This window comes from Ammodytes marinus (assembly GCF_949987685.1).
Source record: "Ammodytes marinus genome assembly, chromosome: 16".
Classification (NCBI taxonomy): domain Eukaryota; kingdom Metazoa; phylum Chordata; class Actinopteri; order Uranoscopiformes; family Ammodytidae; genus Ammodytes; species Ammodytes marinus.
In genome coordinates this window covers 13,890,124-13,912,580 of record NC_137220.1, presented here as the reverse complement: position 1 = coordinate 13,912,580, position 22,457 = coordinate 13,890,124, and the positions used below count along the sequence as shown (strand labels likewise).

The 22,457-nt window shown below is 44.1% G+C and overlaps 2 protein-coding genes across 2 annotated transcripts; one reads left to right on the top strand and one right to left on the bottom strand.

Moving 5' to 3' along the window:
- Window positions 1-356: 356 nt before the first annotated feature.
- LOC307263103 (lipopolysaccharide-induced tumor necrosis factor-alpha factor homolog) lies at window positions 357-7,462 on the bottom strand. Its single transcript, XM_080044157.1, has 5 exons — window positions 7,323-7,462; window positions 3,673-3,832; window positions 3,379-3,423; window positions 2,171-2,315; window positions 357-2,047 (listed from the first exon to the last, which is right to left on the bottom strand). The coding sequence occupies exons 2-5, from the start codon at window positions 3,815-3,817 to the stop codon at window positions 1,942-1,944; spliced, it is 441 nt and encodes a 146-aa protein (XP_079900283.1). The 5' UTR covers window positions 3,818-3,832; window positions 7,323-7,462; the 3' UTR covers window positions 357-1,941.
- A 5,540-nt stretch (window positions 7,463-13,002) lies between these two features.
- Window positions 13,003-15,130, top strand: LOC307263047 (myeloid-associated differentiation marker homolog; the record flags this gene model as incomplete). Its single annotated transcript, XM_080044068.1, has 2 exons — window positions 13,003-13,254; window positions 14,540-15,130. The coding sequence occupies 2 exons, from the start codon at window positions 13,003-13,005 to the stop codon at window positions 15,128-15,130; spliced, it is 843 nt and encodes a 280-aa protein (XP_079900194.1).
- Window positions 15,131-22,457: the final 7,327 nt, after the last annotated feature.

Genomic DNA, 22,457 nt, shown 5'->3' with positions numbered 1-22,457 from the left:
TCGCTTCGGGACGTCGGACAGAGGAAATTAAGATGGATGAAAACATAATAGTCACAGTTTGCTCCCATAAGTTCTGTGAATAGCCTATGAGTCTGTTGCCTGCTGTGTACAGCTATCAGTTTTGCTTTATGAACCAAGTTAGCACCGGTTAGCTTGGGTAAAGCACCATCAGCACAGCAGACTGGTGCTCTCAGCACCGGTTAGCACCAGCGCCAGCATATCCCCAGAGTAGGAGAAGGCTACTCTGGTCGGGCGGCGGGCGGCGGACACAATATGACCCAATATGATCACGCGGTGCGGAACCTGCGATTCGCGCGGCCAACCGCCTTAAAGAAACAATCCATAACTGCAGCACAGCTGAAAAAAAGCATTTTAATATATCTTTATTGGTGTATTTCTTGTTTTACATTTGTTTCTTTAAATGATTTACAACTTTTCCACTGATAGCTGAATATATGGTCCCCACTGCACTGTACTAAGATTGGAATTGGTCCATTTCACATAATTTTTGACCAGTATCTACTATCTAATAGGGATGTAACGATTCACTTAACTCACAATTCAATATGATTCACGCTTCTGGGTTCACAATAAAATTTTCAATTTCTTAATTATTTCAAGTACAAAAGACAATCTATGCATTAATATCAATTGCATATCTAATTAAGTGAATTAATTACTATTTAATTAAGAACTCTGCCATATGTCTCCTCTTCACCCCAGAGCCCAAAACACCGGAAATGTAAACACGTAACAGTCAGTCTGTTAAACAGGGATCTACTAGGAGGCGCCTACTTTTTTTAAGTTGTGTTGGAGAAGATGAAGAACCTGTGCCTAGGCTACATGCAGGGCCGCCTTAATGCACGGGCTTACCTGGGCTGAAGCCCCAAACATTGTCATTTAAAACAATAGATTATTGTCTGGCTCATGATAGGCCCCTAATCTTCGTGGGGGGGGGGGGGGGGGGGGGGGGGGGGGCGTACGTAGATCAGGGGCCCATCATGAACCATTAAAGAAAAAGGAAAAAAAAAATCACATTATTTTTGGCCTATGAAGATCAAGGGGCCTATCATTCACCAGTAAATTTGTTATTTTTGTTTAAATAACATTGTTCAGGGCAACGCAGATCAAGGGCCTATATTGAGTTGAGCCATTAAAAACAAAACAAAGAGTTCAAAGACAGAAGTAGCTTTGGGATAAGGGATTATTTTAAAAAAAATGGAATGCTGACTGACTGGATTTTTTAAACCTGTATATTTTTGTTTGATGCATTTTACTTTAAAAGGTTACATTTTTTCTTCCGGGGGGGCATGCCCCCGGACCCCCCTAGAAGGTCCTGGGTCCCCACCGCTGTCTCCACAATAACTTGGAAAAACACTGTAACCAACCATGTGTGTTTCGTTATTAAAACTCATTAGACCAGGAAGGAGTTTAAGTACATGTTACCTTAAGTGATTTTGTATTTCATCAATAGAGATATTGTGGTGTAGACAAACATGGCTTTAACGCATCTGTATTGTAAGACCGCCGCCCGGGGGGGGCCTACGAAACCTCTCAGCCCCAGGGCCTAGTGGCAGGTAAAGGCAGCCCTGGCTACATGCTACCGCTACACAAACATTGGCCTTGGCCATGCGCTGCATCCTCCCTCCCCTGTTGTAACTTGATATCCTCTGATCTCCTCTCTGCAGGTAGTCAGCGCTCACAGGTGACAGGACGTTAAAAAAAGAAAAGCAGAACACGCCTTTTGCTGTTTAAAAAGAATATCAAGATTGATTTCTCATTTCATCAATTTAACTCTTCACAATATAAATGGATTTTGAACTGCCTCGCCATGCATCGTTACATCCCTAGTATCAAAAGAATGTTGTAGAGCAAATAGGAGCATAGCTAGGATACAGATGAGCATGGGGATCTTTTGCCCCATTCACAGTCAGGGTAGTTTTACATTCGCTTGTATATGTAGACGACTCGGTGGCAGGAGGGACAGCGATGCTCTACATCCTGGCAGGAATCAACACAGAACGGGATACAACAGCAAAGAAAACATCTACAGGAGGAAGCAAAGTGAATTATATATTTCCCATGTTGTTCCTTGAGCGAATACAGTTCGTAAGACATGACTGTTTTGTACTTTTTATTTCCACAAGATAGAAACTAAGGTTTTTTTTACCCAAAGATGCCGAGGCCAGCACATATGAGCCAGGTCATCAGGCCTGCTGTGTGTTCTGTCTTGGTGACCACTGACTGCTGGCAGTGGGGACACACAGTTTGTCCAGGGACGTCATGTAGGGCAGGGGTTACTATCATGTGAGTCACTGTGGAGAGAAACGCACAGCACAAACTCTAGTAAAGTAATGGATTTTTTCTCCGCAGAGGTAACTAATTTTCATCATAACAAAACATGTTAATGGTTCAATTATATTGTGCATTGTATTAAGAAAAAAAGCTGCATGCACCTTTATAGGTATTACATTGTTTTCTTTCTGATAATATAGTATATAATAATGTATAAATAATATATGTAACTTTTGAGGCCAGCTAGCTAGCTAGACCCTTCTGTTACTGTAGATTTTCACTTTGAGACACCATAACCCATAGCCATAACCAGATGTGTGGATAAAATGTACTGACTGCACTGACTCAGCAAGTCCAGTAGGGGATGCCAAATATAAGACAATCTGACTAGGAGATAGTGCTCTGTTTTGCAATAAGTGCGCTGTCCGTCCGTCCCTGTCCTGTCATTTAAGTTTTAGAGGGTTTTAAGGAACAGCTCAGAATGTTATTGTGTTGTGTGAAACTGTCTGAAATTAACACAAAGAATACTGCAAAATTGATATCAATGTGATTTCGAGAATTAAGACTCATCCTTCATGTGAAAGACATCCACAGTCAAATGAGCTGTAGTGGTATTATGATATGTACTTTTTTTCTTTTTTTTTTTTTTTTACATGTAGGCTATTGTTTAAATGAAGAAGTGATTCATTTTCATCATATAGGAACTGGATTACGAGCAATACTCAATACTTTTACTGTGGTTGTAGGAGAAGCCGTGAACAATCGCTTTTTTGTTCCGTGCAAAGGCTACACATTAGGTTATTCATCAGATTTCTTTTGTGGGAGACTGAAGACTTCACCCACTGACTTTGTGAGACACTGGACCATTTGAAACGGAAACACTGCATCTGCCCATATGTGTTAACTGTATGTGCCAGGTGTGTGTGTGTGTGTGTGTGTGTGTGTGTGTGTGTGTGTGTGTGTGTGTGTGTGTGTGTGTGTGTGTGTGTGTGTGTGTGTGTGTGTGTGTGTGTGTGTGTGTGTGTGCGTGTGTGTGTGTTTCACGTGGAACAGCATGGTCTCGGGTCAGGTGTATTGCCTCACCAGTTGTGGCAGGTACAGCGACGCCCACAGCAGGATAAGGAACACCTGGCGAATGAAACACAGAGTTTACCAACGCCAGGAAGGATGGCTGAGTTCACGTCAATAAATCCAGTGTTATTTCATAATCAACCCTGTGGATCGTATTTCTGCCTGAAATCGAAGGTCAGTTTTTTGTCATAGAAAATGGTGTGAAGTAAAGTTGTATGAGAAAGGCAAGAATGACTCCAAAGTCCCAACAATAACGATGACATGTCAAAGTAACAGTATGGTCTTTTGAGCCAAGCAGACACAGACCTCCTTGGTATGCAGCCGGTGGAGGTGCCATAGGGGAGAAGCCTGGCTGAGGGTACATCCCGGGCTGAGGCATGGCACCCCCATAGCCCATAGGTGGCCCCGGGTATGGTGGGGCAGATTCCTGTGGTGGGTATCCTTTTTCCATCTTCAGAAATGTTCACTGAACATGAGAAATGTGCAAGTAACATATGGTCAATTTTCCTGCTGCGGGCATTGCTATACCTGTTTTATCAACGGGATTACAAGCCATGCTCAATGTCAATCAATGCATGGGTGTCAATCAACACATATGCATTTGTTGACCTTTTCAGATTCAGATTCAGAAAACTTTATTGTCTGTCGTAACAGAAAAAGCTCTTTTTTGTAGAGCTATCAAAAACACTGTCCTAAGCCAAGTGACACTATACACTATGTTTGATACAATCTAATAGATTGAGAATATGTCGTTTTTAATCTGAAACGTCCGCCAACATCCCCATTGACAGCACAAAGACCCCTCCATCCAGCCTGATTACCTTTAAATGCTGGTTGTGTGCATACCAATTAACCCTATTTCCTCAATGTAATGGATAAGTCATCAACAATAGCAGTAGGTGGAGAGTTGTACAGTCTGACTCCTATATTGTAAACAACTGACATTAACACTTTACAATAAGGTACACAAAATTGTAGTTCCTACTACATATGTGTTACCTACTACATAGGTTGTTTTTTTTTTGTTAGTAGGTAACACAAAAAAACAAATATGTTAGGTAGCACACAAAAAAAATATGTGGTAGGTAACACAGAAAAGAAACCTATGTAGTAGGTAACAAAAAAAAGCCTATAGGTAACACAGCCGTATCTACAGTATTAGGTACTACAATTTTGTGTACCTTATTGTAGTGTTACCCAACTGACATTTCACTTTGCTTTTGCAATCCACACAACAGTAAGCTATTGTTAGGTATAGATAATGTAATGTGACAGACAAATTGCTGACACTAATGACAGTGGCTCGCCTACATTAATCAGCATGTGTAAAATCTCAAGATTTATGTGATTGCCAACATGCCCAAACATGACTCTTTGCTCGCTTGGTCAGGATTTTCATAGAAACAAAGTTAGTGGAATTGCTAAAGATCCTTTACTTAAACCTCTCTGGGGCAAGCTTAAACAAGTTCTTCAAACCATGCAACCAAGATGCTGCTTATTTACATTTGCATCTACAATGCAACTTTCCCAGCAAATCTGAATCCAACATTCACTCACCATTAGCTCTGTTTTTGGTCTATACAAACTCCTGAGGGAAATATCTTGCTCTTTAGCCGCTAAATGCTCCAGTGTGTTCACCAGCTACTCACTACCAGTGAGTGACTGTTTGCCATTGGTGCTACATTATAAGGCCTAGATTGAAAAGTATACTTTAGTAAAAGCACTGAAGTATAAAATGACATGAAATGGAAATACTAAAATTCATTAAAAATACCTTAACTGAACCCATGAACAATTGTGTTTCTTCCCTTTTCCCTACAGAGGGAACTGAAATTTCAAACTGTAGTATGACCGCAGTAACTCGTGGTCATTGCTTATTATCAGGTGTGTCATGCGTTGGGAGATAAAGCACATGCTAATCGCTTTGCTCTGACCATATAGCCCCGTGCCATGACGTTTTGTCATGCACTAAATCAGTATCAGTGGACTAAACTGCTGTGTTTGGATAATATATATATATATATATATATATATATATATATATATATATACTGTAGAAGAAGGTAGTGCTGGCCACTGTCATAGTGAACAGGCCCCGTCAGTTCCAGCTAGCCTTCCTGTTTTTTCATCATAAATCCATCCTAAATCAATTAGAGCAACATGAGCCTCATACGGATGAGGCACTTTAGTTTACCAGTGCTGCTTGTGTGCCTCACCCTGTTTTGTTTGGTCAGTGTGGCTGGCTAAGAGGCCTACAACACCATAAATATTTGAGTGCACTTTTCTGACAGCAACAAATATGGGGCAGAACGGGGGAATCTGAGGCATTGGGTAATGTGAGCCACCCCCTGTATCTAGGCAACGGAAAACATTTGTGGTCATGTGAGATATATGTTTTCAAGCCCCTCTCATTTCCCCATGGCCCTGAAAGAGAGGACCTCATGGTGCTGTGGTAAGCATGTTATTTTCACCAAAATAGGTATTTTGCATGTAAAAGTAAATTTTCTTGCTGTCAACTTAATCAACGGTTGTGCCAAAGCAAATGCATTCACGTAGAAAAACTTTTATCATACGTGTTGATGAACTACCAACATATGAAACCATGTGATGCTGATAACTGAAGATTAGCCTGAAATGCTAAGAGTTTTTTCTCAAATTGTGGTGGTGGGGGAAAGTGAGCCAAATGCTGTGGGGGAAAGTGAGCCACTGTCTCACTTTCCCCCACCATGAGGCACAAGTTAAGTTTAGTCTTAAACATATTTTAATGTAATATTACATGACATACGTTTTATTTTAATGTCATACACATTGTAGGAAAGCCATCATGCCAAGGAAATACACCAGGAAGACGACCTGGGGCAACCACACGGAAAGAGCACCTTCTCATCTTTCCCTGGAATGTAGAGTAGGCCTAGTTGTAGAGTATGACAGGCTGATGTTATAATCCAGTTGGGTCTTCTCCTGTGTTCTGAGTCCCAGGCTGTTCTCGCTGGTTCTGATTTTCCTATGCTTTGACCCCCAGACACTAGCTGGCTCTAAGTGTCCTGTGTTCTGACCCCCAGACTGTGTTCTAATCTAACTGGTTCTATTTTTTTGTTCAGAGTTACTTTCAAGTGTTTAGAAAATTTGCTTTGCTTAATTGACCAAACCCCATCATTCTTTTACTAGTCCGACATTAGTTCTGGAATGTGTGGCTAGCTTTCAGGATTCTTACTGTTACAATATGTGTTGTTATGGTAGTTTCAGAGTGGAAAAAGTAAGTGGATCAGTTTACCCCACAGCTGGGGTAAAGTGAGCCACATGACAACTTTTTTTTTAACAATCATATTTTCACTGCCCTTTGTCTTGAAAAAATTCTGCTAATGCCCATTTCTAGGAAACATCCTGAATTAATGGGAAATGTGTAAATTTGAGTGATAAATCATTTTAGCTCGCTTAGAGGGGAGCAAATGTAAAAAGTGGCTCAGATTACCCCGTTCTCCCCTATATGTTCATAGAGAACAGGTAGAGTCAGCAATTCTGAAGAATGCCTGTTGTTAAAATCGCTTTTTGTCAAAATCCGTGAATCTCTCCTCCCAATCTGCTACTTGTCCCTACTGTGTGTATACAGATACAAAAAAAACTGTGCTCTCTAGACTCTATAAACATGCATGTTGCTTGATATTGGGGTTTCCTTTGTTTACATACCAGTTTAGAGAGCCTAGACTGTGTATTAACACTGGATTTTCTTTTCAGTACGAACACATAGTACTAACAGGTGATTTTGACAACAAGCGTTCTCCAGAATCTCTGACTCCACCTTTAAAGCAGCTCTTCAATGCAGAGGTGGACGACTCTCAGCTAAATCAGGCATATATTCACATCATCCAAAAACACAAAACTGATCACATTTGGTATAATGGTGACATCATCTGATACATTTTTAACTACAAATGTGTCAAATCAAATTCACCTACCTGTGAATTTCCATAAAAAAGAGAGAGAAAGTTAGGTTCTCCTTTCTCTTGTAGCTGCCTAGTCCAAGGGGATGACTGTAAGACTAATAGAGGAAAGTTTTTTTTTCTTGAGAGGAGGAAGTGGAGTGACTGTATAGCTCTAAAATGTTATCATGCCCATCCCCCTTCCTTCTTGTGTGTAAGTGGGTGGGTCTGAAGGGAATAAGCGGAGACGTGTTTCATAGTTTATTTTTTATATGACGAATGCAGAAAAAAGAGAGGAGAGTTTGCTTTGTGGGAACCAAGTGGTCCCTGCTGGCCTTTTTTCAAACTCGGATTTCTAAAGCCATATTCAGATTTGTAAACACTTGCAGCTTTTGTTGTTTGTTTTCGGGCTGTAGCTGGTACTATAGTGCTCTTATTTAATTGCACACCACTTTAAGTTAAGTGACTTTGAAAATCTATTTTTCAAGATAAACTGAAAGAAATTCTGTTTTTCTGGTTAGCATTTTGTTTTCTAGATTTACAACACTGACCAATCACTATGGTTCCCACAGCTATTTATGTGTTTTCCTGTCAGCCTGCCTTGCACACTGGTTTCCTTTTAACTCTCAGACTGACTCACATAATGAAAACCATGTGAGGTTAGGAAAAAAAATCCCTCTTCCTATTCACAACCTTGTTTTCCAGCTCTTACTTTGCTGTAAAATACCATGTAAACATCCGGCTGGTATGATTGTTTTTATGAGAGGGTACGCAGGAGATTCCTAACATCTGAGAAATAAATCAACAGGTAATAGCAAAAGATGGCTTTTTTAGCAGTTCTGCCATGCATGCTTGTTATGTCACTTCATAAATAATTTTGTTATACCAATATCAGGGGAATGTAGGTGTGTCTACAAGAAATTACATGTATTCTCTCTATTGTAACAACATTCTTTGTGTGTGTGCCGGTATTTGAGAATGACTGTAAAGAAAGTCGAAGGCTGAGGGGACTGGTTACATTGCAACAGAGAGGCAATTTGATGAGTGAGAAGTAAAGCACGATTTCACAATGATACATGCTAGTGTTTGTACTAAGACATTCTCTCCCACACACAAACTGAGCGTAATTGTCCGTCCCTCTGAACACATGACTTTGACTCACCCGATGAGGGAGGACAGAGCTGAGGACGAGAGGTCACAGGACTATCACAAGCCACACTGACAATTATTGGGAGACATGGGAAAGGGCTGCTCCTTTATAGGTCCATGGGCTGCTCTAACATCTACGCCTATTTTTCCTATATGGCCACTAGAGGTCAGTTGTAACACATGCGGTCAGTATGAAGACACTTTGGTTGTGATGATACTAGTGTCACTATGCCATAGGCACCCAAAGAATTTAGACATGCAGACGGGTCTGATGTTGTTCACGACGATTTACAGGAACCTTTCGTTTGTGTGTGTGTGTGTGTGTGTGTGTGTGTGTGTGTGTGTGTGTGTGTGTGTGTGTGTGTGTGTGTGTGTGTGTGTGTGTGTGTGTGTGTGTGTGTGTGTGTGTGTGTGTGTGTGTGTGTGTGTGTGAATGCCTTGCATGGTTTTTAGAAGACTTAGACGCAGATGTTTTTTTCTACTTTCTTTGTGCCTGCTTTACCCAACCCTCCTCCATGTGGAAATCTTCTATCGCTTGGCAAGAAACCAAGAAGGTGTTGGTCATAAGGTGTGTGCTTTCACTCTGCCTGTACTGACAGGATCAATGCAAACCGACCATGCCACTATCTACAACAGGGACACCAAGGTCATGACCTCCTATGTAATTATTTTATTCTGGTTTCATTTCATTTATCAGGTGAAAATATTTTATTGACAGTCTATTGTGAAAATAGAGCTCACGGGACAATAATCCCTGCATTAACATAGCGTCACTTGACACGTAGTTTCTGATATATCTGATTTCTCTAAACAAGATGAGAGCACAGTTATGTTGGATGGAAATTCGAATTAATGAAAGGGGCAGTAGCTGGGCAAACACTGCTGACTCCAAATAAAGATGGCAAACAGTCAAAAGCAAACAAAATGCAGATGTGTGAAGGTAGCAGAGGTTGAGACACAGGCAAAAAGGAAGAGGGAAGGTGAGAAATTAAAATGGTTCATTTGGGTAGAGACTACAGATAAAGTAGGGCTACTGGCCTGCTGACAATAATGAGATGCTAGCTTTTAATGAGGCTAAACTGACAACTTTTGTTATGTTCGATAGATGATTAATGTTGTGATGGATATATTATCTTTTTCATAAGCATGACCCTAACATATTGTCAAATAATATCAATTATGGATCAGGTATGTGTAGACGAGAGCAGTAATTTTAGGGGGGTGGCTATTTTTGACCTCATAATTTTTAAATAATCTTGGCTTTGGCCTTGTAACTGACTTTTGCTTTGTATCTACAGTAAGTACAGTCACACCCGAAAAAACAGTGATTATTTGATCTCTTGGTGGGTTTTCCTCTTAGAAGCCTGACCAATCAAATGTTGACGGCATCATCGCCTCCACTTCTCTTCAGTCCACACACCCTGATGACCATAGTTTGTGCCTTTCATGCCCTAAATCTTTCATTGCAGTTTATTTTAACAGTGCGCCTTCCTTAAACAAATGGTGTCACGGGTGTGAAAGATAATCTGGGAGTGAGCATGAAGAAGAGATAAAGGAAGTAGAGAGGCAGGGAGGAGGGCTGAACGGCAGGGCCATCAATCCTAATGCAGTCAGAGCTTCGGTTCAGCTACAGGTGGAATATATTGTCGAAAATGGGAGTGTTTTTGTTAGCTTGATAGTCTTTTATTTTCGATATACTAATTCCCTTCATGTTGCCCTCCGTTCTGCAAAGAAGCTGGATGGTGTTAACGGTTAATGAGTGTAAAAATCTACAATATTTTCATAGATAATTTATATTGAAATATCTGTCACCTATCAAGTCCATATGAGGTCATCTTTTTGTTCTGTCTTTTAAGATCCACATCTGTCAACAGAGAAAGAGCCTGGGGTTTTAACATCAACCTCCACACAGCTGAGGGGGAGCTAAAGAGCGGAGGAAAGATAAGCATACAAAAACTGTCAAAGAGAGAGAGGCTATTTCAAAGCCTTTTTCTTTAAAGAAAAAATCTGTTTTTGAGAAGACACCTTTTGCTGCATAGCTTCACATAAAATATTGTGTGATGTGCTGCATACTTGTACCGACAATTATGGGTCCTGCGTGTGTTAAATTGAAGGTCAAATTAACTTGTGGTATTGTGGTAGCTATGATCTTTCACACAGATGCTCTGTGCTCATTCTGTGACAAAATAGTTGTACAGCTTTTAGGTTAAATTGTGTGCAGTTTATCACATGCACACTGTCCACAGCTTTTGAGTTCTGTATGTATAGGGGGATATGTCCCCCTCAATATTTAGAAGAGGTCAATTTTACATATGCACTTCAAAGCAAAAAGTACATTCTCACCGAGGCATGGCTGTATGTCTTGTCAGTGTGTGAAAAAATAAACAGTACCTTTATGCAAGTATAACAAGTTCTCTTTAAAACAGGAATAGCTTCATCATAACAACAGTGGGTTAGGTTTGGGATCTAGGTTGTGTAACAACCAGTTGGTTTTAATTAAAACCAGAGTCAGGTCTCAGTTTCATGCCTGTGCATGCTATTCAGTCTTTCCCAATGTGTAAAGTTGAAGGAAAGTAGCAATCTATCAGTTATAACAATGGAACATTTTGTTTTCCCTTCATAGTTGCAGTGCCATGCCTAAGAAAGCCACTATTTTCAGATTAGAAAATATCTTGAATTTAGCCTTCTATTTTAACAAACATTAACAACTGGCTAAGTGTGTGAGGTGGCTTTGTTCAGTCATGAATTCATTAAAGCAACCTGTGTAAAGTGAAAGTGTAAAGTGTACTGAAAAAGGAGGAACTATCAACTGAGAAAGTTCTGGTGTTTATGATTGGGGAAGTAGTTGCTTTTGGATATAGTTGGTCTTGTCAGTGTTTGTAGGGCAGGGGGGTGTGAGGGGAGGGGTGTATTATATTGGTCAACCACTGCCCCTGTTCTAAAGAAATTAAGTCCAAACTAAGATGATCATATCAAAATATTATACCCAAGTTCCCATTGTGAGTGTTTCACATGAATGGAATGCACATTGCAGTCTCCAGGGAGTTATATTTTATTGGTCATCCACTGACCCTATTTTAAGGCAAGGCAAGTTTCACATGAAAGCATATTGTACGTCAGTCTTCAAAACATTTAAAACATGTGTTACTCAAGTGTTTTCAAAGACAATATTGTTTATTATTACTTTTCTGAGTTTGGCCTTATGAATTTCACGCGGCAAAGTTGTTGTTTTTTCCCCAAAATGGAAAATGCATTAAAAAGCCATGCTCCAGTTGTGAATGGCAACAAAGTACACACTAATCTATCTAAACTACAATGTATTAAGTTAAGTTGAGTTCTCTTGCCTCCACATTTAGTTGAGAAACTTAAATCAGGCAACATTTGTTTGATAGGTCTAATCTGAAAGTATATATTGTATACCCAACACCATTGTATACACAACACCAGCCAATTATTCTGTCAGAGATAAGAACCTGATTCAGAACACCTTTAATGGATTATTTCACATTTAGAAACAGCTCAGTCAAGTTTTGACAAGAACATTTTCAGACAGAGTTGTTAAAGGTTGTTTGTGTCTGTGTGTAAACAGTTGGCAGAAGACAGGTTGTAATTAACCAGCAATTTAGTTAATTTTCCAGCATTGATAGTCAGAAGTAAATGGAAATGGACTTATACCTATGTAATGCTTTTCTAGTTGTTCTTGACCACTCAAAGCGCTTCACACTTCCGTCGCATTCACTTCAACGTGACTTGCCCAGGGACACTTCATGTGGCAGGATCAAACCACCAACCCTGCAATCAGTAGTATACCGCCTATACCTGCTTAGCCACAGCTGCCCTAGTAGATTAGCCTTTATTTGAAAGAAATTGTAAAAAAAAAAAAAAAAAAAAAAAAATAATAATAATAATAATAATAATAATAATAATAATAATAATAATAATAATAATTATTATTATTATTATTATTATTATTATAATTATTATTATAATAATAATAATTATTATTATTATTATTATTATTATTATTATTATAAATCTTGGCTCTTTTCCCATCTCAGGCCTATCATTTTTACCCCATGAAATTCAAATATTTTCTCTAACATTTCCTACCGTAGTAAAAGCCTGTAATACATTAACTGATTTGAACTTTTAATGGCTGGGCTTGGCACTAAAGGGTAAACATCACAGAGAAGTCAGAGTTCCTAGTCATAAGGTGGGGTTCCTATTAGTCAAAACTGCCGTTAAAAATAATCTTTTATTGACCAAGCCTCGTGCAAACAACTGATAAGCAGGTGGAGGTTATGAACAATAGAAAACAGGCTGCCCCTGTGTCATAGGCTTAACAACTTGGTCACTGGTCATTAGAGGAGGAAGGTCTTGAGAAGGCGGAGGATACACATTCTAATGTCCATTATTCATATTGAGACAGCGCTAACAGGATGAGCGGCTCAGACCACGGTACCCCAGACACCTATTGACAGACAAGAAAAAATCATTAAATCAAAAAGGGACAGAAGAGCATGATTTGATTTGATTGTTGTGATTTGATAGAAGGATCACTATCACCATGGTGACGCTGTCTGTGCCATTGTTGATCGTGCGGATACTGGAGGTGATCCTGACGTGTATTTCCTTCAGCCTGGTGGCCTCGGTGGGCCACAGCACTCACCCCTTCTGGATATGGTGCATGTTCACCTGGTGCTTCTGCTTCTGCGTCACCTTGCTCATCCTCGTCCTGGAAGTCACCGGCCTCAATGCCAGGTTGCCCATCTCATGGGATGACTTCACCACAGCCTTCTCCATGTTGGCTACTCTAATGGTGGGTGATTGTTGTCGTCTTTTTACTAATTGTTTCATCATCGTGTCTTAGATAGATAGATGACAGATCTATTTAAAGCGGCAACGAGTAACTTTTAAATATCTTTTAAACAGCCTCATGTTTCCTCTCATAATCATAAATTACCTTTAACAGCAAACGAGACCATCAGTGCAAAGAAAGACGTTTTTATATAGTTTTTATTACTGCATTTGATCTGGTCGTACACCCAGTCCGATTTTCGGTTCACGCGTGCATGCTCTATGGTCACATATCCGTATTGGTCACAGATTTCAGTGTGGCGCAGTTACGCGATTTGAGAAGCCTATCCCTCCAGGTGAGGGAAGGGGAGCGGGAGCCTTGTTTGAGACAGTTGTTTGTCGTCATAATGACTGATAACGGGGCTGAACCATAAAAGAAAAAAAAGAAAATGCAATGAAGAAAAGCGAAAAGGGAGAGTGATAGTCGGGCGGGAGGGCGTTGCCAAGCAACGTATACACAATTTCACGCAGCGAACCTAGACTGCAGCATGGACTGCAGTGTTTACTCCTAAATGAATGAGCGGTAGCCTACTAAAACAAAGTTTACTTTGCCTCACCAGCATCATCAGATGACCATTATTCATCTGAAATAGTCATTATTTACAACATAAACACATTACCTCATCGTGATACCAACTAACTGCCATCTCTCGTTCATTCGCTTTGTGTGGGGACACGGACTCGTTCAGCTCCGTGAGAGGTGACAATGCATCAACTCATTGCAATCAGGTGTGTTTAGCACTTACTGGCATTAGTTGTGTGTCACCCATAGACTCACGGAGCCGAAAAGAGTCCGGTGCCCTCACACTTTGCTTTCAACACACGGACACGCACCATATTGCTTCCTGATTATTTGAATCTGCACGCCCTGCACGCTGCCTGCACGAGCTAGAAAACAGCTTCACGACAGCTGGCGTCGTAATAATACTACCGCTTTTGTTCAAAGGTGTCGCCAACGTGCCGACTTACTCGTAGTGGCTTTAAAAGAAAAACTTGTGAAGGGGTTTAATAACTAATTAACATTTTGAAGTTCAAAAGCATGTGAGCTTTGATAAACTGCGAAGACAAATGGCAGTTGTCTATATTCCAGATGTTGTACGAAGTTTCATTGGGTCCATGCTACCTCTTGCAGCCTAAAACAATTTGATTCAAAAGCATAGTAATTACCACCGTAACACGCATCCAAGTATTTTATTTGAAAATAAAAAAATTATTCATTTGACTTTTGATCTATGACTCTCATACAGGTGCTGGCAGCGTCTATCATCTGTGCCGTCTTCTTCACGTGTTCTGTGTGCAGTAGACAGATCGGCGCGTGTGTCACTTCCTTTCTGGCCTTCATCCTGTACTCCACCGAGGTGGGGATGACCCGGGCTAGACCCGGGGAGATGAGCGGGTTCCTGTCCACTGTGCCAGGCCTCCTCAAGGTTCTGGAGGCCTTTGTTACCTGCATCATCTTCATCTGCTTGGACCACAGCTTCTACAGTTTGTTCCCGGGCCTCCAGTGGTGTGTCGCTGTGTACTCCGTGTGCTTCATTTATTCAGTGGTCGTCATCCTCTTTACCATCTGCCGCCTGCTGTCCCTGTTCCCCGCACCGTTCGACAAAGTCCTGACCTTCTGCAACGTGATGGCAGTGTTGATGCACATCACCGCTGTCGTAATCTGGCCGTTGTATAGCTTCAAGAACAATCCCAGGCCCAGCTTCTGCACAGCAGGTGTTTTGTGTCCTTGGGATAATTTAGTGGTTATCACCTTCATGACCTGTTTCAACCTCGTGGCTTACATTGTGGATACTGTTTATTCCTTTAGGCTGGTCTTCTTCGTCAGCAGAACGTAGGTTTCAAATTATACTGTAGGGGAGAACGGGGTAATGTGAGTCGTCGGGTAACGTGAGACACCCCCTGTATCTAGGCAATGGAACACATTTTTGGTCATGTGAGATATATGTTTTCAAGCCCCTCTCATTTCCACTCGGCCATGAAAGAGAGGACCTCATGGTGATGTTGTAAGCATGTGTTTTTCAAAATAAAATCTTTTTTGCATGTAAAAGTAAATTTTCTTGCTGTCAACTTAATCGATTGTTGTGCCAAAGTAAATTGATTCAGGTAGAAAAACTTCTATCATACATGTTGATGAACTACCAACATATGAAACTATGTGATGATGATAACTGAAGATTAGCCTGAATTGCTGAGAGAGGTAGTTTTTTCTCAAATTGTGGCAGTGGGGTAAAGTGAGACAAATGCTGTGGGGTAAAGTGAGACAGTGTCTGTGCCCTCTTTTAATGAATCCATTATAATTTAGGTAGCAAGGAGACTACTTTGAATAAGACAAAAGACAATGTGGGATGGAGGTGGGGGTTGATGGTTGAGGGGGTGTCAGCAAGGGCATGGTTTGGCAAGTATGTATGTGGGGGACAGGAGAGTGACCTTTAACATCAATAGACTCTAAGTAATATGTATTTATTCAATGAATGATCCCAATAAAACAAATGCAGAAACATATTAATCAAAGACTGAAAAGATGGAAAATGAAAGCTGGGTCTAGTCCTGTGTTCCGAGTCCCAGGCTGTTCTATCTGGTTCTGATTGTCCTTTTCCCCCAGACACTAGCTGGCTCTAAGGGTCCTGTGTTCTGACCCTCAGACTGTGTTTTAATCTTACTGTTTCTATCTGTCATTTGAATGTTAATTATTGAATATGCATTATATGTTGTATTTGATCAGAGTTATTTTCAAGTGTTTACAAAAAATTTTTGTTTAACTGCCCAAACCCCATGATTCTGTTAGGGGAGAACGGGGTAATTTGTCACACGGGTTGGTTGTCACAATCGTTATATCTCGGAACCAGAAGGCGCTGTCTGTGAAATGTTGGTATGTAAATATCCAGAATTGGGAACAGAGGTCACCTACATAGTCTTCCTTGGAGTTAGACTGCTAAATTTGAGGTGAGAGGACTGTTTGTGTTTTTCATATCAAATTGAAAATATTTAGCTCCTCAGTATTTTTCTTCTAGGCTTTTACACAATGGGTTCATAACAAAACTGTTGTTACCCATAAAAAGTGTGAAGGGTAAACTATAGTTTAAATTGTGGTTAGCAAGCTAATTAGTTGTCAGATGGTTGTTGGCCTTGATGCTAGCAAGAAATTCAAGTTGGGGTTGGTCGTCACATTTTTTGGGGGGTTGGTTGTCACATGTTATCCAAAGGCTACAGCCAGAAAAGGAACCCAATAATGAAATAAATTGTCAAGCTGTATCCTCACTGACACCCCAGAGAAGGAAAGAATAGAGCAGGAAAAGGCAGCTAGCATGCAAAAGAAAAAAGGGCAACAAAATCAAAACAACCCAGTGCATCCCAAACTAGACCAGTTGCTAAGGCTACAGTAAGTTATGTAGGCCTATTTGTCAACTTGACAATGCAATTAAAGGTTCAAATTTAGTTCTACTTTCTTTGATTAGTTCTACTTTTTATGATTATTCCCATTAAGATAACATTGTGACAAACAACCCCATAGTGTGTGACAACCGACCCCTTGATGGGGTTGGTTGTCACAATGTGTAAGGGTGTCTTTGATGATTAATTTCTTCTTTATTACAATAAGATGAGTGAAGGGTACACATTTCAAGCCAACACCTTAAGCTTCAATTTAATGTAGGAATGACTATTGAAAGATGTTTTGGTGAGCAATTCTCACTAGAGTAAAAAGTGTGCCTACTTACCCCGTTCTCCCCTAGTAGTCCGACATTAGTTTTGCAATATTTGGTTTTCAAGCTAGCTGTCAGGATTCTTACTGTTACAACATGTGTTGTTATGGTAGTTTCAGAGTGGAATTTTTTTTTTTCATAGTTTCACTGCCCTTTGTCTTGAATACATTCTGCTCATGCCCATTTCTAGGAAACATACTGAATTAATGGGAAATGTGTAAATTTGACTGATAAATTATTTTAGCTCGCTTAGAGGGGAACACATGTATCTGGCCTGCCCTCTCATATGCCTGCTGGATAGCATCCTTCCCAGTGGGAAAGCCTGGCCTTGGAGACTGGCTGTCCAAGACGGTTAGGCTTGTAACAGACAAAGAGCTGGTCCGTTGCCCTACGGCCACGTGTCCGATGCAGATACACTGTTAGGGCCCTGTCTGGGCACAGTAGTGACCGCCTACTCCACCCTGCTTCACCTCCCTGAGGAGGGTGGAAGGGGTGCAGCTCAATAGATCGACCGGTGTGGGACTCAGACCAGACTTTAGGGTGGAATGCAGGATTCGGGCGCAGCACCCCCCCAGTACCACCTGGCAAGAGCGGCTGCAGCCCTCATGCACTGAAAGAGCATGCCGCTCTCCCATTCTCAGACACAATTGCGAGCTCAAAAACGCTGTCTTGAGAGAAAACCATTGTAGCCTAGCTGTATCCAGGGGCTCGAATGGCTCATTCTGCAAGGCCAACAGCACCACCTCCAAATCCCATGGGGGGACAGCTGGCCTTCTGCGATGTGGAGTAACCCTACGAGCACCTCTAAGAAACTGAGCAATAAGGTCGCAACAGCCTTCTGCCAGCTCCCGAGGTCCAACACGGGCTGCCTTATGGCTGCCCCTATTCCCCTCAATGTCGAGGGAGATTTGCCCACCTCCAACATTTCCTGGAGGAACTGGAAAATGTTATGGGCCGTGCAGGCGAGGGGATCCACCTGTCTCGAATTGCACCATGATTGAAACACTCCCCAACGATAAGCGTATGCCGCCCTCGTTGATGGAGCCCGGGCTCCTTGTAGAGCGCTAACCACCGACTGGGGCACTCCCACGGGTGTCCCTGAAGGAGGGGTGCAATCGCTGAGAACCAGATCATCTGGGGCCAGCCTTCTTGGGGGCCACCAGGATGAGGCTCACCTCTTCCACCTGAACTCTCTGTAGAAGTGGATGAAGGAGGGTGAAGGGAGGGAAGGCATACAGGAGGCCCTGTGGCCACTGGTGTGCCATGGCCTCCGTGCCTCTCTTCTTCTTTTTTCCCAATCGCTGAGAACCAGATCATCTGGGGCCAGCCTCTTTGGGGGCCACCAGGATGAGGCTCACCTCTTCCACCTGAACTCTCTGTAGAAGTGGATGAAGGAGGGTAAAGGGAGGGAAGGCATACAGGAGGCCCAGTGGCCACTGGTGTGCCATGGCATCCGTGCCCAAGGGAGGATCGTCCCTTTTCACTCTTGCGAGAAAAAAGAGGGGACCGTGCTCTTCCGGATACGCCCACTCCCATATTATCTGAGCCAATCTGCAAAGGCGCGGGGAACCCAGGCCCCCCTGCCTGTTTATGTATGCCGCTGCCGCTGTACTGCCTGTCCTTACCAGTACATGGCGGTTTCCCAGCTCTGGCAGGAAGTGCAAAAGAGCTAAATGGATAGCCTGCAATTCCGACTGATTGCTGTGCCGTGTCAACCAGGGTCTGTGCCATTGGCCACTGTGCCAAATAGGCTGGTTCCTCCCACCTGTGGAGAGCTATGCGCAGTATGCGTGACACCTGGCATGCGGATCTCTCTGTGGACAAAGTCCCAGGCTCAGGAGGCAATGCTGCACCGGGTGCATGTTCAGAAGTGCCAGGGGCACGATGTGCACCGTGGCTGCCATTAACCCCAAGAGTCGGAGGCAGAATCTCCAGGTCACTCTGGCCCCAAAACGAAACTGGGACAAGCAAGCCCTGAGGGCGGCCTGTCTCGCCGACGTCAAAAAGAGTTCCTGATTTGGCATCCAAACACATGCCCAGGAACTCTGTCGATTGTGAAGGCTGCAGCCTGCTCTTCCTCTTGTTGAGGCGCAGGCCCAGGTGCTCCAGGTGCTGCAGAAGCCGGGTCACATTGATGCGACACTGTTCCTCTGAGCGAGCACAGCCCAGCCAATCGTCCAGGTAATTCAGGATGCGAAGACCTTCCTGCCGCAAAGGACCCAGGACTGCCTCCATGCACCTTGAACGTGCGAGGGGCCAGTGATATCCCGGATGGGAGAACGCAGAACTCGAAGATTTGGCCGTTGAAGGCAAACCCGAGAAAACGTCTCCCTCTCATATCAGGATCTGGAAATAAGCATCATCCAGGTCGACTGTGGCGAACCCGTCGCCTTGGAGGATAGCCTGTCGAACCCTCGGCACAGTCAGCATCCTGCATTGTAGGGGCCTCAAACACTTGTTGAGCCCCCTTAAGTCCAAAATTGGTCTGAGTCTCCCATCTTTCTTCGGGATGAGGAAGTACCGTGAGTAGAACCCAGCCTGCCGAATGTTTTGCTCCACCTCTCTGATGGCCTTCTTGGCGAGGAGAGTGCGGATCTCAGCGGCTAAAATCTCCCTGCGCTGTGGGTCTTCCACCACTGTAAATGTGGCTGACCTCATCAGCGGGGGTGGGTGCCGAAACTGCAACCGATAACCCTGAGTCATGGTGGAGACCACCCAGGGATCCCCCCAAGGACCCCCAGGACCGCAGCCGTCCCGAAGGGCAGCAAGGGGGGGGGGGGGCTGTGTTCCCACACTGCCAGGACCGTGGCTGACCCCGTCTAGCCCTACCCCGCCGGCTGGCCTCCAAGTGGACCCTTAGGTCATCTGGAGCCCCAAAGTCCGCAGGGGTGGCCCGGCCCGTGGAGTTGTTGGGGCATGCTGTTCACGGCCCTGCCGGAGCATTACTGTCACCTCCCGAGCACAACGGCGAGCCTCTTGGCCCTGCTGGAGCATTTTACCTGCATTCGGCCAAACAAGGCAGGTGGCACCACAGGCAGCCTGAGCAGACCGGCCTGGTCCTCCCCTTGTAGGCGTGACTGACTCAGCCAGAGGTGGCGCCTCACCATCCCGAGAGAGGCCATAGCCCTGCCTGTTGCCACTGCTTGCTCCTTCATTAGCTTAGCTAGGAGCGAGGACACCTGCTGTATCTCAGCAGCTAGAGCGGAGCCTTCCTGCTCCAAACGTTTGGACAACTGGCGCTGACCCAAGGCTAACATAGCCCCTGTATTGACCAGCTGTCCCTGGGTTGCCATAGCTCCATGCACTCTGGTGAGCATGGCATCCATCGTTTTAGTGTTTCTGCTTGGGCAGCCTGGCTTCCCCAGAACCGACCTGGTGGGGGACACTAAGGCCCCCAAGGTTTGATCCATGGGAGGTGGTGGTCCACAGCCTATCCTCTCCCGACCTTGCACACACGCTAGCCGTCTGCATAGACCCGACCAGCGATGGGCTTCAGCTGGTTTCTCAAATTGCTTCAGCACCAGTTCCTCTAGATCGGGAAGCAGCGGTACGGAAAAAGAGCGCGTCTGCCCCGTCTCTTCATCATCAAAACGGGAGGCCGTCCGGCCCTGCTCCGCTGGCAATTCGACATCCAATGCCTGAGCAGCCCCGGTGATAGCTTGCTGATAGAAAGGAGTCGAGCGCTCCTGCTCCTCCTCTACCTCTTGCTGTGCCTCCACACCCATCTGGCCGAGGGGGAGGTCTTCCCCCTCCGAGTCCATCCCCAGGATGTCAATTTCCTCTTCATCCGACGCAGGGTACCCCTGCCCCAACTCCCCCCCTGCTCTGCCAGTGCAGAGGTGGGGGGCTGGGTTGTGGATGGGACCATCATTGCTGCTGTAGAGGAGGGGCTTGAACCCTCCAGCAGCCACACCTGGGGTATGAATTAATGAGTGAGGCTCCTCCCCCATGTGATCATTCCAAACCACTACCCTTGGCTGCTTCGCCCACTGCGGCTGCCCAATGAGTGTGGCCGGATTTTTGAGAGAAAATGCTAACGCCGTAGTCTCCCTCACCCTAGCTGGCAGGAAAAACAATTCATGCCGGAGGCGGGGTCTTGGCTGGCCATGCGCGCATGGCCCCGCCCTAGACAATGCACACATTGATCGTGACCGTCCTCCATTGGCATTTTTACCCCGCAGCCCGAGCAGGCGTGGCCTCTTGGGCTAGACATTTCCTCTGGACCCAACATTTTGAATGCTTTGTAACTTTGGGAGATGTAGCTTATGCACGTGGCACTAATCACCCCGCTGACACCGAAACTCCCGCTGTCTGCGGGGACGTGCCCTCTGAAACAATTTACTTTTTGTTTCCTGGAATTTACCCGCGGCTTAAAGTACGCCCGTTCGCTTCCTCCGACAAGGTCGGGCTTCACCAGGGACTATGGCTGTGGCGTTAAACGGCACCCGTTAATACACACAGCCACACTCTGGCCACTCTTTCCTCTCGCTGGTTCAGCGATCAGCTGTGAAGCACTCCGCCGCTTCCTCCGCCTGGGTCGGATTTCACGGGAGACAATGGCCTCAGATCGGCAAGCCGATCAAGCCACGCTTCCAACAGCCTGCTCTTCTTGATTTACCTGCGGCTCAAAGTACGCCCGTTCGCTTCCTCCGACTGGGTCGGATTTCACGGGAGACAATGGCTACAGATCGGCAAGCCGATCAAGCCACGCTTCCAACAGCCTGTGCAGTAAAGACAATACAGCGATCCAGAGAGGGGCCCGTAGACCTGCTCTCCTACTCACTAGGTAAGCGGACAACGCTGATGTCACCACACTTGCTAAACCCACACAACTCAATCTTTTCCTTCTTTGCTTTGCTTTGCTTTGCTTTGCTTTGCTTTGCTTTTTTTCTCACACACGTCTACTGCTTGTCCGTGGAAATCAAGGAATCGAAGAGGCCACGCATGCGTGTGGCTTATATAGCCACGGCTGGCCAATCATGCGTGGCTGCCACAAGTGGTGTGTCTTAAAGAGGACCTATGATGCTTTTTGACTTTTATGACCTATAAACGTTGTTATGATGATTCATAGTCATGCTTTACCATACTAAATTATCAAATAATGACTTACATGCATTTCGACGTATTCCCTGCTGACCGTCTGGGGTGTCTGTGCAGAGCACTAAACACTATTCTAGCCAGTCGAGAAGTCACGTCTTCAAAGCGGTCTACCCTTTCATAATTTGTGACGTCGCATAAAACTTTGTGAAGTCACCACGCGGATGTTTCCTTGTATGGTAATGCTGTCACTTCCCTGTTCGCGTCTGCCTCGCGCCCTTATAGGTCCATGCTCGTGCTTCCCGCCACTGAAAGTGTTCCGGAAGGAAGGTAACCAATCACAACGGAGTGGGGGGGAGGGGAGCGGAGATTGCCGATGCACAGGCGGAGGGAGCGGAGATTGCCGAAGCACACACACTCAAGT

Excerpts from the sequence above, each read along its gene's own strand:
- LOC307263103 (XM_080044157.1), bottom strand. The coding sequence starts at position 3,817 with ATGGAAAAAGGATACCCACCACAGGAATCTGCCCCACCATACCCGGGG. Across the intron at positions 2,316-3,378 it reads CGCTGTACCTGCCACAACTG|TGACTCACATGATAGTAACC; the intron begins GTGAGGCAATAC and ends TTCTCTCCACAG. Across the intron at positions 2,048-2,170 it reads GCTGGCCTCGGCATCTTTGG|ATGTTTTCTTTGCTGTTGTA; the intron begins GTAAAAAAAACC and ends TTCCTCCTGTAG.